The sequence below is a fragment of the Pleurodeles waltl genome, chromosome 7 (genome assembly GCF_031143425.1).
Source record: "Pleurodeles waltl isolate 20211129_DDA chromosome 7, aPleWal1.hap1.20221129, whole genome shotgun sequence".
NCBI classification, from domain to species: domain Eukaryota; kingdom Metazoa; phylum Chordata; class Amphibia; order Caudata; family Salamandridae; genus Pleurodeles; species Pleurodeles waltl.
The window spans coordinates 1545097165-1545110612 of NC_090446.1; the positions used below are offsets into that span (position 1 = coordinate 1545097165).

At 44.5% G+C, this 13448-nt stretch overlaps 1 protein-coding gene across 2 annotated transcripts in view; it reads right to left on the reverse strand.

Moving 5' to 3' along the window:
- Positions 1 to 6090: 6090 nt before the first annotated feature.
- The window catches only part of LOC138246676 (carcinoembryonic antigen-related cell adhesion molecule 6-like), a 167489-nt gene continuing 160131 nt past the window's right edge, over positions 6091 to 13448 (reverse strand). For both annotated transcript variants that reach the window (XM_069201434.1, XM_069201435.1), the window contains 2 exons: positions 11421 to 11452; positions 6091 to 9112 (listed from right to left, as the gene is read on the reverse strand). In XM_069201434.1, coding sequence (XP_069057535.1) covers positions 8858 to 9112; positions 11421 to 11452 — 287 coding nt within the window. In that variant the 3' untranslated portion in view covers positions 6091 to 8857. The remainder of the gene's footprint in view (positions 9113 to 11420; positions 11453 to 13448) is intronic.

Here is a 13448-nt window from a genome sequence, read left to right on the forward strand (position 1 = left end):
TTTGAGGGCAATACCGTGCGATGTGACCCCATTCCGAACAATGATAACATTGAGGTCCGGTTGAAGGAAAGGAGGTTTGGAGCGGATGGGGTACACGTACCCGTTCAGGATCATGTGAGCCATGAGGTCGTGGGGTGACTCCTTTTCCTATACTAGGGCGCACAGGGGAGGGAACCGGGTTTCTGCATGGGTTGGCCTTAATGTCCGGGCTCCTATGGAAAGCGCAAGCTAATTCAATGGCCGTTTCATTGCTTAGCCCGGGGTGTTGACGAACCCAATTCCGGGTGGAAGTAGGCAGGGCATTCAAAAATTGTCCCAATGCTATGATGTCAAACATCTCTTAACGAGTCTTTTCTGTGGGACGTAACCATCCCCCAGCAGCGTGTTGGACCCTATAATAAAGTGTACGCAGGCTTTCTGGTAGGAGCCACTTCATGTGTCGGAACCGTGACCGATAACTCTCGCTGTCCAGTCCTACCCTTTCTAGTATGGTCTTTTTGATATCTTTATAGGGGAGAGTACCGGTAGGATTTATGGCTTGGTTTGTTGCTTGTAACTGTCCTGTTAACAGTGGGGCAATGTACTGACCCCATTTTTCTTTTGGCCAACTGGCGGAGCTAGCTACCCTCTCGAAATTAAGGAAAAAGGAGTCCGGATCGTCTTGGTCCTGATACTTTTGTAGCACACTACTTAGTACATTGGGGTGTACTTTCGTGTGAGCAATGGTTTCCGTTAGTTTACTCAGTGCAGTCTCATGGACGAGTTGGTTGTTCGCCAGGATTGTGGCCTGACTTTTAAGGGCGGTTTGTAAGGCCTCACGCTCCTCTTTAGCGTCCTTCATCTGCTGCTCCCACATCAACTGGAGATGTCATTGTCCTTCCGCCAGCTGGGCTATGACGTTCGCCATGGTGGGTTTTTCCTCCATTCTGGTTGTGAGGTGGTTGAATTATCCCACTTCTGACACCACTTTGTACGAGGTTGGCCGATCGTATACACCAGACTGCCTGTTTTGGGTGTTAGGTATGTTGCCTTTATTGCTCTTTATACAGTATCAATAGTGTTGTGGGAGGATGGCTTGTAGGTAGGAGTTGGTGAGTGTCTTCTTTCTTCTGGCCTCGAATCTCGTCTTCTTCTTTCTTTTCTTCCAGAGGCCTCGCGGAAAGCGTGTGGGGACAGAAGAAGAATAGGTGTGGTAAGTGTTTGGTTTTCACCCCTCCTTTTTATTCCCTCTCTACTTCTCCTCTCCACTCTACTGTCTTAATAAGCAGTTTTCTCTTTCTTTATCTTCCTCTGCTCTTTTTGCTTTCAGCCTTTTGGGTTTTCCTTCGGTCACTCTGTTTTCCCTTTCTTATCCCTCTTCCCTGGTGCTGGCGGGGTTTTTCCCTTTTCCCTCTTTTCTCACTCGTACTGTTCTTATTTTTCTTCTCCTTTTCTTTGCCTACTATATAATTGGTGTACACATCTCGCTACTGTCCTTTTCTTTCTTCCTCTTTGGTCTGTTCCTTTTCTTTTCCTTCTCTCTTCTTGCTCTTAGGCTAAGCTCCTTTTGTTTACCGCCTTACATCGGGTTCTCGTATTTTTTTCTCTGATTCCTTACACCCCCCCTTCCCCGTGCTCTTAGTGCTGTGCCCGTGGTTTTCCCCTTCTCCGTCCCCCTCCCTCCTCCCGCTCCTTCCTCCCTGTCCTGAGATCCCGTACCTGGCTTGGCCATGCTTCTCCTGAAGCGTGGCGGGCTCACTCGTGTGCTCCCCGGGGCCAGCGGTCCTCGTCTAGGTGTCGGGTCTGCAAGGACCTTGATTCCGGCTCCGGACCGGGCTCTTGAAGAGGAGTCCTGGCGTATTCCGTATCTTCCTCGTCCCTCGTCCTCCGCTGCTCGTCCTCCAGTTCTCCCGTCGGCTCCCTCGATCTCCAACACCGGATCTCTACTCTCTCTCTTTGAATGGGTAGAACCACCCCTTTTACGGCGTCATGTTCGCGTGGCCTCGGCAGGGAGCCAATGGAAAGGGGGTCTCCCCGGGTTGCTTCCGTGCTGTCCGGGGCAGAGACAGCACAAGTCATAATGGTGTACGGGTCGGCCTGGTCTGATCCGTCACAACCCCATGGGTGTCCCTGACATCCCCTGCCTCTTGTTTGAAAGTTGCTGTCTTAAACTCTAAATTGTGGGACAGGTTTGCTAAGCCACATGTAACTCCTCCCTAGCAGGCCCCCCCTGCACCCTAAAGCTCAGCTGTGTCAGCCTGAAGCTCTTCTGGTGTAGGTTCTGCACAGGAAGTAGACTCCTCCTCCTCAAAAGAGTAATCTTCAGTGAAGGGAGAGACAGTGGATAACTTTTTACCCTTTCTGCCCCTGCTTTTGGGAAGCTCTTGGTCCATTGTTCCAGGATCCAAATTTCCCTGTCCTCTTTGTTTTTTGGTCTGAGCCCCTATCAAAGCAAAGATATGCCCAGGAATGCCCAGCATTGCTGCATGAGCCTTCAACTCCACCTCAGCTCAAGCTGAAGTCTCCAAGACATTGCCTAGTAGACACTTTACAGGTAGGTCTGTGGATACCGCAACTTTCTTTGGACCGGTAAACCCACCCCTCAGTTGAGATCAACAACAGCCATGGGTTGGCTAACTGTGTTATTATGTGCATCAATCACTTGTTACTGATGACCAAGTAGGTGTTGCTCAGGGGCCACCAGTTTCTCCATCACCATTGTGACACTGGCACCTGTGTCCCTGTGGGCCTCAACCTGAATACCATTTATTAGGGGTTGTTGCTTGTACTTATCCATGTTAAGGGGACAAGCAACAAGGGTGGCAAGGTCAATGCCATCATCAGAGACTAAAACAGCCTCAGTGGTTTCCCTAACTAAACCAACCCCACTACATTAACCAGAGTGAGCCCGGCTACACCCTTGGACTGGCTATTTGTAGTACCAAGAGGGTACTTTCCTACAAATGAGTGTTGCTGTCGAACGCCCACAGCAACACCCATTGCACACCCCTTGCACTCAAAGTGCTACAAATGAAGGGGCTGTATTTACAAGGTATCGTTAAGCCAGAAAAAAGTGTCTTAACGCTGCCTTGTAAGTATGGCACAGTGCACAGCGCCACCGGTGGGTCACAAAAGGTGGCGCTAGGGGCTTGTAAATATGCCCCTAAGTTTGAAGTTTTGATTTTGTGCTCTTTAAAACATAGTGGTTAAATTTTTCATTTTGTTTAGAAATCTATAGATGGTAAACAAAGGCACTGCTCAAAATAACATTGAGGGCCTCATTATGAGTTTGGAAGTGGAGATTATTCCATCACAAATGTGAGGGATATCCTGCCCGCCATATTACAAGTTCTATTATCTCCCATCGAAGTTGTAAAACGGCATGTGGGATATCTGTCATGTTTGTGATGGAGTACACCAACCACCAAGGTCGTTAACAGGCCCATAGTCTTAATAATTTTGATTATAGTATTTTTAATTACCTTACCTATGTGTTTGGTTTCACCAGTTGGATGTAATTCACCCACAACATTTAATTTACAATGTCCCATGGACAACTGTCTGCTCTTAAAAAAAAAATATTTGTTTCAACATTCACAAAGGGTAAGGGGACCCCTTCCATTTGTGAATGGTTACAACCACCCTCGAGGTGTCTGTAATTTATTTTATTTTTTGCGACCAAAACATTCATACATTCCACTACAATTCTGTATTTGTAAGGGTCACCCTAAACACACACCTTCCATATACAAAACCGCTAAACACAATTTGAGACTCTGTAACGTTACCGTATTTCAAGCTGTTCTCTGTACATATGGAAAAGCATTTTTGGGATTTGGAACTGCTCAATTCTGTCAATCGTGGGTTTCCAACTACAAAAATGCTTTTGTACATATTCCCTATAATGAGAGAACGGTAAGGTGAAATTTAGTTGAAAATGGGTAGAATGAAGAGAGACTGAATTGAAAGAAGAAGTTGAAGAAACATTTAAATACTAGAGAATGTATCCTAGATATAAAGTTTGTTGAGAAAAGAAAAGTAATGAGTATGATGCATGAAAAATCTTAGGGTGCTGGGCCAGCCAAAGGTGTGGGTAAGAGTGAGTGCAATGTGAGTTATGTGGTGGACGATAAGTTTCTGATTTGTCGAAGAAATTATTTTAAGGAATTCATTATGTTTGTGGTAAGAATGCTTTATTTAACCTTCCAAGTAATTGGGTGGGAAGCTGCTATCTTGCCTTTGTCTTTCCACATGTGTACCATGGGATAAGATGACTGGAAGGCAATACCACCTTACTTTAGATATCCTTCAAGCGAAAGAGGATGGAGGATGTCATGTGTTTAGGGGTCACCTATGTTGCACCTGCATTCCTGACAATAGCAAGTTTATTTATGACTACACAGGTGATCTAACTATAATTCTATGTAAAGCAAAACCTTTCTTGAAGAATAAGGATTGTGGGAATTAGTAGTGTGTGGTTCATGCAGATTGAAAAGTGTTTGGCAGAGGTTGGTGAATGGATTGGCAGCATTGGTGGGGGATCTTATCAAAAATACTAACACTGTTAACTGGTTTCATTTTTCTTTTAAAGCTATTTTTTCAGTTCTCTGTTTTGAAAAGTCTTCTGGATCTGTGAAAAAAGTGCCAGCAACGTCTACAAGGAAAAGGAAAAAACAAGATGTTGAAACAGAGGAGATGGGAAAAATGAAGGCTTGTGTTCGTTATGAGATGAGATGCGCTCTATTAAAACGCATACCATAACATAGCATAAAGAGAATAGTAACTGTATTCTAAATAGAGTAGCGGATTTGAATGAGTGATTAATCTATCGGGGGACTGTAAGGGATGATTTTCATTTATTGAAATTGTGTACCTAGTGTCATGTACTGAAACGAAAACATCTCCTTTTAAAAATTGTGTTTTTCTGTGGTTGACAAAACTAGGCTTGAACTAGGCCTAAATATGATCACAGTAGCCCTGATGTGTGTTCTCACTTCTCTCACGGTATGTAACATAATGTGAACCAGTATAATGCTCTGCATTGATATGCTGTTCTCGAAGAGTTCCGAAGGAAGCCTTTTGATACTTTCAAGCCTCTTCCTGCCTGTACTACTGTAGGCCTATTTATTTTAGGAGATTGTCATTGTTTTGAGTGTAACTTGCCTTATTAGGTGAAAAAGCTTGATTGAAGCATTCATATAGAGGCTGGAGTTGCAATGTGTTAGATGATGATGCATTATACTTTGTACTCTGATTTGTCAATTTGTGTAATGACACAATTGCCTTATGCTGACTTTGATATTTTCACTGTGTATTTTGTTATGTATGGATCTGTCTTCGGAGGTGGGCCACGTAAGGTTTGATCTGTCTTTAGAGGGGAGGCCCGTGATTGTTTCTTCATTAGGACTTATAATAATTTTGCTCTGAGACTTGAGTTCATGTAATTTTCCTTGCAACAACTGATGTTTATTCTAATTCCCAACTTGATTTCCCCTACACTTTGACTCACTATTAATTTTGCCTTCTGTACTGGACTTTAATTATTTAATAAACCATATAAAAGATTATAGTTTCAAACATTTAGAAGTCTCAATTCCCTTTTGTAGGAAAATAAGTTATTGGTTGTGTGGCCTGCACAAGTAATGGGCCCACAATTATACTTACTGAGACCGAAACACCCCATTGCAGTGGTCGACCCTCTAAGGGTAGTGAAGGGCAGCAGTCCAAGGCCTACTCAAGGGAGGTGGTGTGGGCTAGCAATCACCATTCAGTGGCACTCAGTAATAACACTCAATAAAACATTGCATAGTCAGTACTTTTTCTTTAGAAAAAGGAGAACCACATTTATAACACATGCACTACTAAATTCTATGCAATTATTTACAAATATGTACATTGGCAGAAGACAAATACCCATAGATGACATGGCATAGTCACCTGTGACCCCGTAAAGGGTTCACACAAAGTATCCAGTGAGTATACTGGCTTGGTCATGGTTCAAGAGCAACAAACCACATGCTAACATCATCATTTCCTACCTAAATGTAATTATCAAAAAAAATAATCCTGGATAAATGCACTTATGAATGCTAAAAAAACATACACTGTGAGTTGAGAGCAATAATCATTGCCAATATATAAGCAAAACATGTGTTTATTTTTTTTTCTCTTGCAGTTTTGAGTCACTAAATGCAATTATAAAAGCAGTCCCTAGAGAGCATCACATTTTAATTACATTGCACTGCAACCACAAACTTGGTCCCTAGAGAGGGCATTAGGACAGGTATCTGCTTTAACCAATTTGAGGCCTTTCAGGCCACAACAACTGCAACTATCAACATAATACCTAGAGAGCATACCACTCCAAAGGTATGCGCAAACGCTCCAATGTTGGGGGTGTTTGAAAACACTAACAAAATCCTGGTGAGGTCCTGGATTTCTGATGCCCACAAACAGAGGATCAGTACTTGTAAAACATTGTATAGGTGGGAGCTGCTGCAGTCCTGCAGCCGCCCCACACTTCCTACAATTTGCTGGCGGTGTCCCTGCCATCCTGGGGCCACATTGTGGTATAAAACATGCACATAAGATAAAGCCCTGCAGGGTGTTATGAAGTTCTCCAGTCGGAACAGTGAAACAGTATAGTAGTGGCTCTTCAGCTGGGAGAGCTGCAGAGCTTATTTTCTTTTATTTTGCTTCCTTCTCAGGGATGCCCAGTCCAACTTGGATATCTCCGCAGGCTCCTCATGGTGGGGGCAGCTCCAACAGCCCACCCCTTTCTGCCCCCCAACTCCCAGCATGCCTGCACTGTTGTGCGCGTTGTGATAGCTGGCAGTTTTATTCTCCCTGCCTGCTCCCCCCACGCAAAGACACGGGGTGCTACAGCGAAGGGGGGTGTGATGGTGCTCCCACCTACTGATACCATACAGGGGTCCGGGTTGGGGTCTCGGCCTTGAGAAATACAACCTGGGGATGGGGTCCCCGGGCCACAGGAGAGCCCGGGGAGAAGGCTGTATGCAAACCCCCTCCCTGGAAGAAACATTAGAAACATTGCACACCAACATCGGAGCCCTGACTCAACCCAGGGAGTAGAATTAGAAATGGTAGCAGAGCCCCACATGCTTCATTTCCAAAAAGGGCAAAGGGCACTAAACTTTAAAATGCCATAACTTGGACAAATTTTGATCTTGGGCTCATTTTACTCCTAGTGGCAAGTTCTGCCCATCAGGTGCAGTTGCAACAGACCTCCTCACCTCCAAAGCGGTAGAATCCTCATGGAGTTGCATCTCCTGGTTCCCTGAGCCAGCCTTTCTCCTGGTCTTCGTTTCTGAGCATGAAAGGCCAGGGCATTCCCCTAGCTGGTCTTCAGTAGGTCCAAGGGGGCCTGCCTTACGGCCCTTGGGGAGAACCACGGGTCCTGGGGTCAACTGGGCAGAGGCCTTAGTCCTTTCTGGGAATCCGGGGGTTGCTCCTTCCAGTTCTCCATGGCATTCCCAGGATCTAGCAGTGAAGCACAGAAAAATCACCGGACAAGAGAGAGTCTCTCCCTTTTGCAAGAGTTTTTAAAGGGGAAAGGAAGGTTCCAGAAGAGAGGACCCCTGCCAATCCTAAAGTGCTACATCACCTCTTCCCCTCTGCCCCAACCCTCCTGCACAGCATGCTGGGACAGTTCAAAATGGCATCATCCAGGTCACATCTGCTACTGAGGTCTCAGCTCTGCCTCTCACTAACATTATGCCAGGGTCTTGCACACCAGAAGCTTAAAGAGAGCCCCCTCCTGTGTTGACTCTAGTTTCTGTGGTTTCCTCCTTTGTTCAGTGGGCTTGGGCAGGTCCATCCCTGGGACAGTGTGCAAGTTGAGTGGTGGATAGTGATCATTCCGCCCCACCCCTTTCCTCCTCAGGAGCTTGGTGAAATGCTGTGAATTGCTCCCTTTGCATGGGGAGGCCTTTGTTCCTGCTACTGGAAAGAAATGCAATTTACTGGGCACAGCAAGGTGACAAAAAGGCCTGGACTCAGACCCTGAGCTGAGTCTGAGACATATGACAATTCTATACAAATATCATTTTGGGCAATTAAAGAATTGGGGTTACACCCCAATTCAAGACATCAATGCTCTTTATAGGCCAAAGGGAACCAACACTGCACTCTAAGGCAGTTCACTCCCTATTTGTATAATAAAGTGTCACTAGAGACAAAACAGTACATCAAACTTGTTTCTCCTATTAGTGTACACTAATATTATATGGCCTACCCCAGGTCAATAGGTAATCCTACAGGGTTCCCATTGTGCCAGGCTACCTTTGTGCAGTTGCCGGGCTGCACACAACAGTAGTCTCCCAGGGGCAGCTAACACGTGTGCACAAGTATATGCACACATGTCCACATGTAATCAGCTAAGTGCCCCTTATTCTTGGTGTGTTGCAGCGGCCTTACCATAAAAGGTGGACAGGTGGTAACATGTGCAACCCATTTGCTATGTGAATATTCTGGACGAGACACAAGTAGTGAGACTCACCCCTAGTAAAAAGTTCAAAACCGGATGATCAAAAAAGCAAATAATCTTGGCATACTCAATGGGTGAAACACAACTGCAACAAGTACGCTGATTTATTTTCTAATAAACTGCTATTTGTTGGGCCACATTGCCTCATATGTTCTTGAGATTAACACTGTCGCCCATCCTTGGCACAATATTTATCCTAGATCACCTGATAAAATAGCATCAGCAACAGTTTTAGTAGACTGTGGGTCAGACATTGTGGTGTGCAGCCTTCACCAGAGAGTGAAGGGTGTTCTCAGGAGGTGGCAGCTGACAAGATTGTTCTTCACATGTAACCTTGGTCAGAGAGTAGGTGGTAGTTTAAGCAGAGAGTGGTTATTTGTGGTGTGTAGGCTTCACCTGGGAGTAAATAGTGTTCTCGGTAGGTGGCGGCCTAACAGATTTCCCTTCACATGTAAGCCTAGCCTCAGAGTAGATGATAGTTTCAGGAGATGGTGGGGTGGGTGGTAGGCCATGGTGATTTGCAGCCTTCACTTGAGAGTAAACGGTGTTCTCCAGAGGTGGTGGTGCTCTTGCTTTTTGTGTCTTTGGCTCAAAATGGACTGTTGTGTAGTACATCTCCTCTGCACTCTGCAGGAAAGAAAAACAGTATCACACAAACTTGGCATTGAATTTCATGGTGCTTCAGCATCTAGGACTGAAGCCCCCCTGCATGTCAACCGCAGGGAAGCTTGAGTCAAGGTCGCCTTTGGTAGCTGCTTGTTATGGTGCTATTCAACAGCTGTAGGGAAGATTTACTTTACTGCTTCACTTCAAAGACAATTTTCAGGGCAAATGATCATCAGTCTTTGAGGCACAAAGGCTAGCCCCATGAGCCAAATCAGAGGTTACGGTTTGACAAGAAGAAGCTCTGGGCAGAGAGTAGGAATGGACCAGAGCAGTCTGTGCTTCAGGAAGAGACCTGCTGCACTGATCTAAAATGACAAGAAGGCGGTAAAGCACTGACTGTCCCAAAAACCTGCTTTAACTCATGCCCAAACCTCTTGGCCCAGCTGCTCTGCAAGGTGCTGAGAGGACTTCTAAGCACAGATTACTGCTGGGATAGGAGGTCGGTTGCAGATTTACAGCTTGACCCTAAGATCAGGTATGCCTGGGAAGCCTAGAAAGGTGCCCGTTCACCAATTGCATTTGCAGTAGAACATCAATAGTACTACATATATGTTACAAACTGCTATTCACAAACATATGTGTGGAGAGTTTACCTCTGCCTCAACTATTGTTTTCAGTTCGGTGATCTCCACCCCGAATGCAGTCTCCGCACACACAATTATTGGTTTTAGTAGTAAATGTGGGAGGGCAATGGGAGTGGCTGGAAAAGGAGTTCTCATGACTAAAAGGGAGGGGATTTACAAGGTGTAACGTGGAATTTAGGGAAAGTAAGGGAGGGGTTTAGGGAGGAACGTGTACCTCTCGATGAAACAGTATGCCCATTGCTATTCCCAAATGTATTTTTTAATTTAAACTTCAGAAAAATAATTTTAATTTTAAGTTCATATTTGTAAATTCTTTAATGATTTAATTCAAAATTACGTTAATTGTGCTGTAGCCTTGTTTTTGTTCTAACGTTAAAATAAACATATACAATTAATTCAAAAGAAGAAAGAGACAAAAGGAGATCAATTAGATGAGAGAGTAATAGAGTGACGAGGGGAGACGAAAGGAGAGAAATGTTGGGAGAGACAAAGAGTTATTAAGGAGGAGAGAGGTTAAAGAAGAGAAATGAGAGTACATAGAGGACACATACAGAGGGAGCATAAAGGGAGAGGATGGGAGAGCAATTGGGGGAAATCAAATGATTGCAATGGGAAAACCTATAAATGGAGAACTCAACAATGAGAAGAAAAATGAAGGGAGACTAATGAGGAAAGAGATAAAGGGAGAACAATGAAGGGAAGAAAGAAAGCAAAGTAAGACAAGATTGAATAAAAGGGGAAGTTAGTGAAGTAGAGTGAGGAGGAAAGGATAAAACAGCAAGCAAGTGGCAATGGAAAGAGAGAAGAGGATGGTAAAGATAAAAAGGCAGATTTGAAGAAAACAATCGAAAAATGGGAACAATGAAAAACACCTTGATGGGACGGCTGCAACTGAGGGAAGATATGAAGTGAGGGCAATGAGGCTAGAGATGGAGGGGGGACATGAGGGGACAGGGTGACAGAGCAAGAACAAGACAGATGAAAGGAGTGAAATGCGGGAGATGAAGGAAGAGCAATAAGAGGACACGTGACAGGAGCACCGAAGAAAGATTTGATGGGATAAAAAATGGGTTAGAGATAAATAGAGAGCAATGAGGGGTGATGGGCAGGGGTTGGGGTTGGAAGGAGATTAAATGAGTCAGTGAGGGGTGAGAAAAAGGGAGAGTAATTAGGGAGGGGAAGAAGGGAAAGTAATAAGCAAATAGATAATAGGAGAACATTGACGGGAAAACGAGGGAGGGCAGTGATGGAAAATGTGATGGGACAGATCATGAAATATGAGATGAGAGATGAAAGGAGAGTGATGAGGAAGAAAATTAAGGGATAGTGCTTAACGAGGAAAAAGTGACAATGAAAGGGAGAAGTTAAAGAAGGGAAGAGTGGGGACAGGGAAGGAATGGGAACACAGAAAGAAGGTAGAGATAAAAGTAGAGAGACAAAGGAATGTGGAGCTGAAAAGATTTTAAAAAGTCCTTAGTTGAATTTAGTTCTTAAATGTTATGTTATTTTTTACAAAATTTGCAATGACATAAAAACATTCTACCTTCAGGCCACTAACAAGGCAAGAATAATCCCCAAGAGATAAATGACTAGTGATGCTGGAACAGACAATAAGAAAGCATCACTAGAAAGGTACAAAACAGAATAAATGCACGTATACGAAATGGAACAAAAGCATGTCTCACCCCTCTGGAATTAGTGTTGGTTTGTGCCCCATCTGAAAAAAGAAAAGGTAATTAAAATAAAGCCAAGTAGGACAACATAAAATTAATCGGTTTACTTAGCTGAAAGATTCTTCATGATCCTCCTACCCAATGACCTGAGGCACCTCAGAGCTCCAACTTAAGCTTTTCAGACATATGGAACCTGCCTTATTTTGTGTCCTTCTCAAGCCACACAACTGTAAAGAAGAGCTTTCTCTTAAATGATAAATAGTCCCTTCAAGACGCGAGCGGACTCCCATGGTGGGGTAGCAGTTTCTTTACTTAAAAAAAATGCTCCTTCCGGGATGTCTGTTAAAAAAAAAAAAAAAAAACAATTTTGTGCAGGGCTCTATCAGGTTGATGGAACTCTGCACTAAACTGTATACAGCAATAACATGAACTGATGTGATGGTGGTTCCTGCCAATGCTTTAGAAATGACAGTTTATTTTTTAATTGGCAGGCGGAGTAGTCTCAGCCTGGAGGACATTAAGTCCACGACCAGGCCAACAGAGATTTCTCTGTCTGCCAGATTTTAAATCGGGCCCTACGCCTCTTCTGTTTCGTGCTCACCAGCTGACTTGATGAAGATAGGAAGTTGGGATGTGGGCTTTGGGAGGTAGTACAGGGTTTTCGTTAGACCTGGCAGCCTTAGGGTGGTGTTCCCAAAACATTTTGCCTGTTTGTCATGACTTTTCTGGATTTTTGCTCTGTTCGCCTTAGTACTCTGTGCACTTTAGCACTGCAGACCAGTGCTATAGTGCTTGTGCTCACCTCCCTAAACAAGGTTTGATTGGTATTTACCTGATTGTCATATATAAATACTTGTAATTGCGTTGCTAAGGAGCGTAACATATACCTAGGGCCTATAAATGAAATGCTGCCAGTGGGTCTGCAGCACTCATTGTGCCACCCACCTGAGTAGCCCTCCAAAACATGTCCCAGGCCTGCCATTGCTGCCTAAATGCAGTGTCCCACTGCCATGTTGACTTGCCATTTAAAATCCCTTGTCCAGCCATAAACTCCCCTTTTATTATTTTTTTTATTTTGTTTTTCAGAGAAATCTTCCAAATCTGTAGTTCGCTTCAAAATACACACAAAAATAATGACCACCACACCCTGGGAGGTTTCTCAAGGTTGTGGGGGTCATTATTGATTTTTTCCTGTCACTCATCAGCATGTTTTTCCTGGCAGCAAAAAAGGCATTATACCTTCCACCCAAAATAGGGCGATGGTGTAATGTCCTTCCTTTGATTTCACCTGCTCCATCAGTCCATCAGAGTAAGTATTCAGCTGACACAGGCAGCGGGAGCTCTGTTAACACAATAATTAAGGTCTGTCCACCTCTAAATGAGGCAGGTAGAGTGAGGGTTTGGTGGACAGAGTACTCTGCATTACTGAGAAAGGGGCTTTTGTGATACACAAATGTTGATTTCTTTGAGTACAGATTCTGATTGGCCAGAGTTTGTCTGCTTCTGCTAAAACATAGGGGCAGATTTATACTTTTTCAGGCAAAACTGTGTTAGCGCAGTTTTGCATGAAAAAGTATAGCGCCGGCTAGCGCCAGTCCAAGACGCCGGCCAGGCGCCATATTAATAGAATGGCCCTTATGCCCTATCAGTGTCCTTGGAAAGGACGCTAACAGGGCTGGGAAGGCGTAAGGGAGACTGGTGCTTGTGTGCCGATTTATGGCGCTACACTGTTCAGAGGCAGAAAAATTGCTTCTAAGCAGTGTAGCACCATTTTCTGGCGCACAACCCCCATGAACATGGCTCCTGTCTTAGTAAAGACAGGAGCCATGCCCACCACCCTAATGGCCATGCCCGAGCAGTTTCGGATAAATAAAAAATATATACTTACCAGAACTTACCTGGGATGGGTCCCCCATCTTTCGGTGTCTTACTGGTGTGGGTGGGGGTGGGTGGGGGTGTCTCTGAGGCCAGGGAAGGGCACCTGTGGGCAAATATGCCTACAGGTCCCAATACGCTTGCCCAAACCCAGGTGTTAAATAA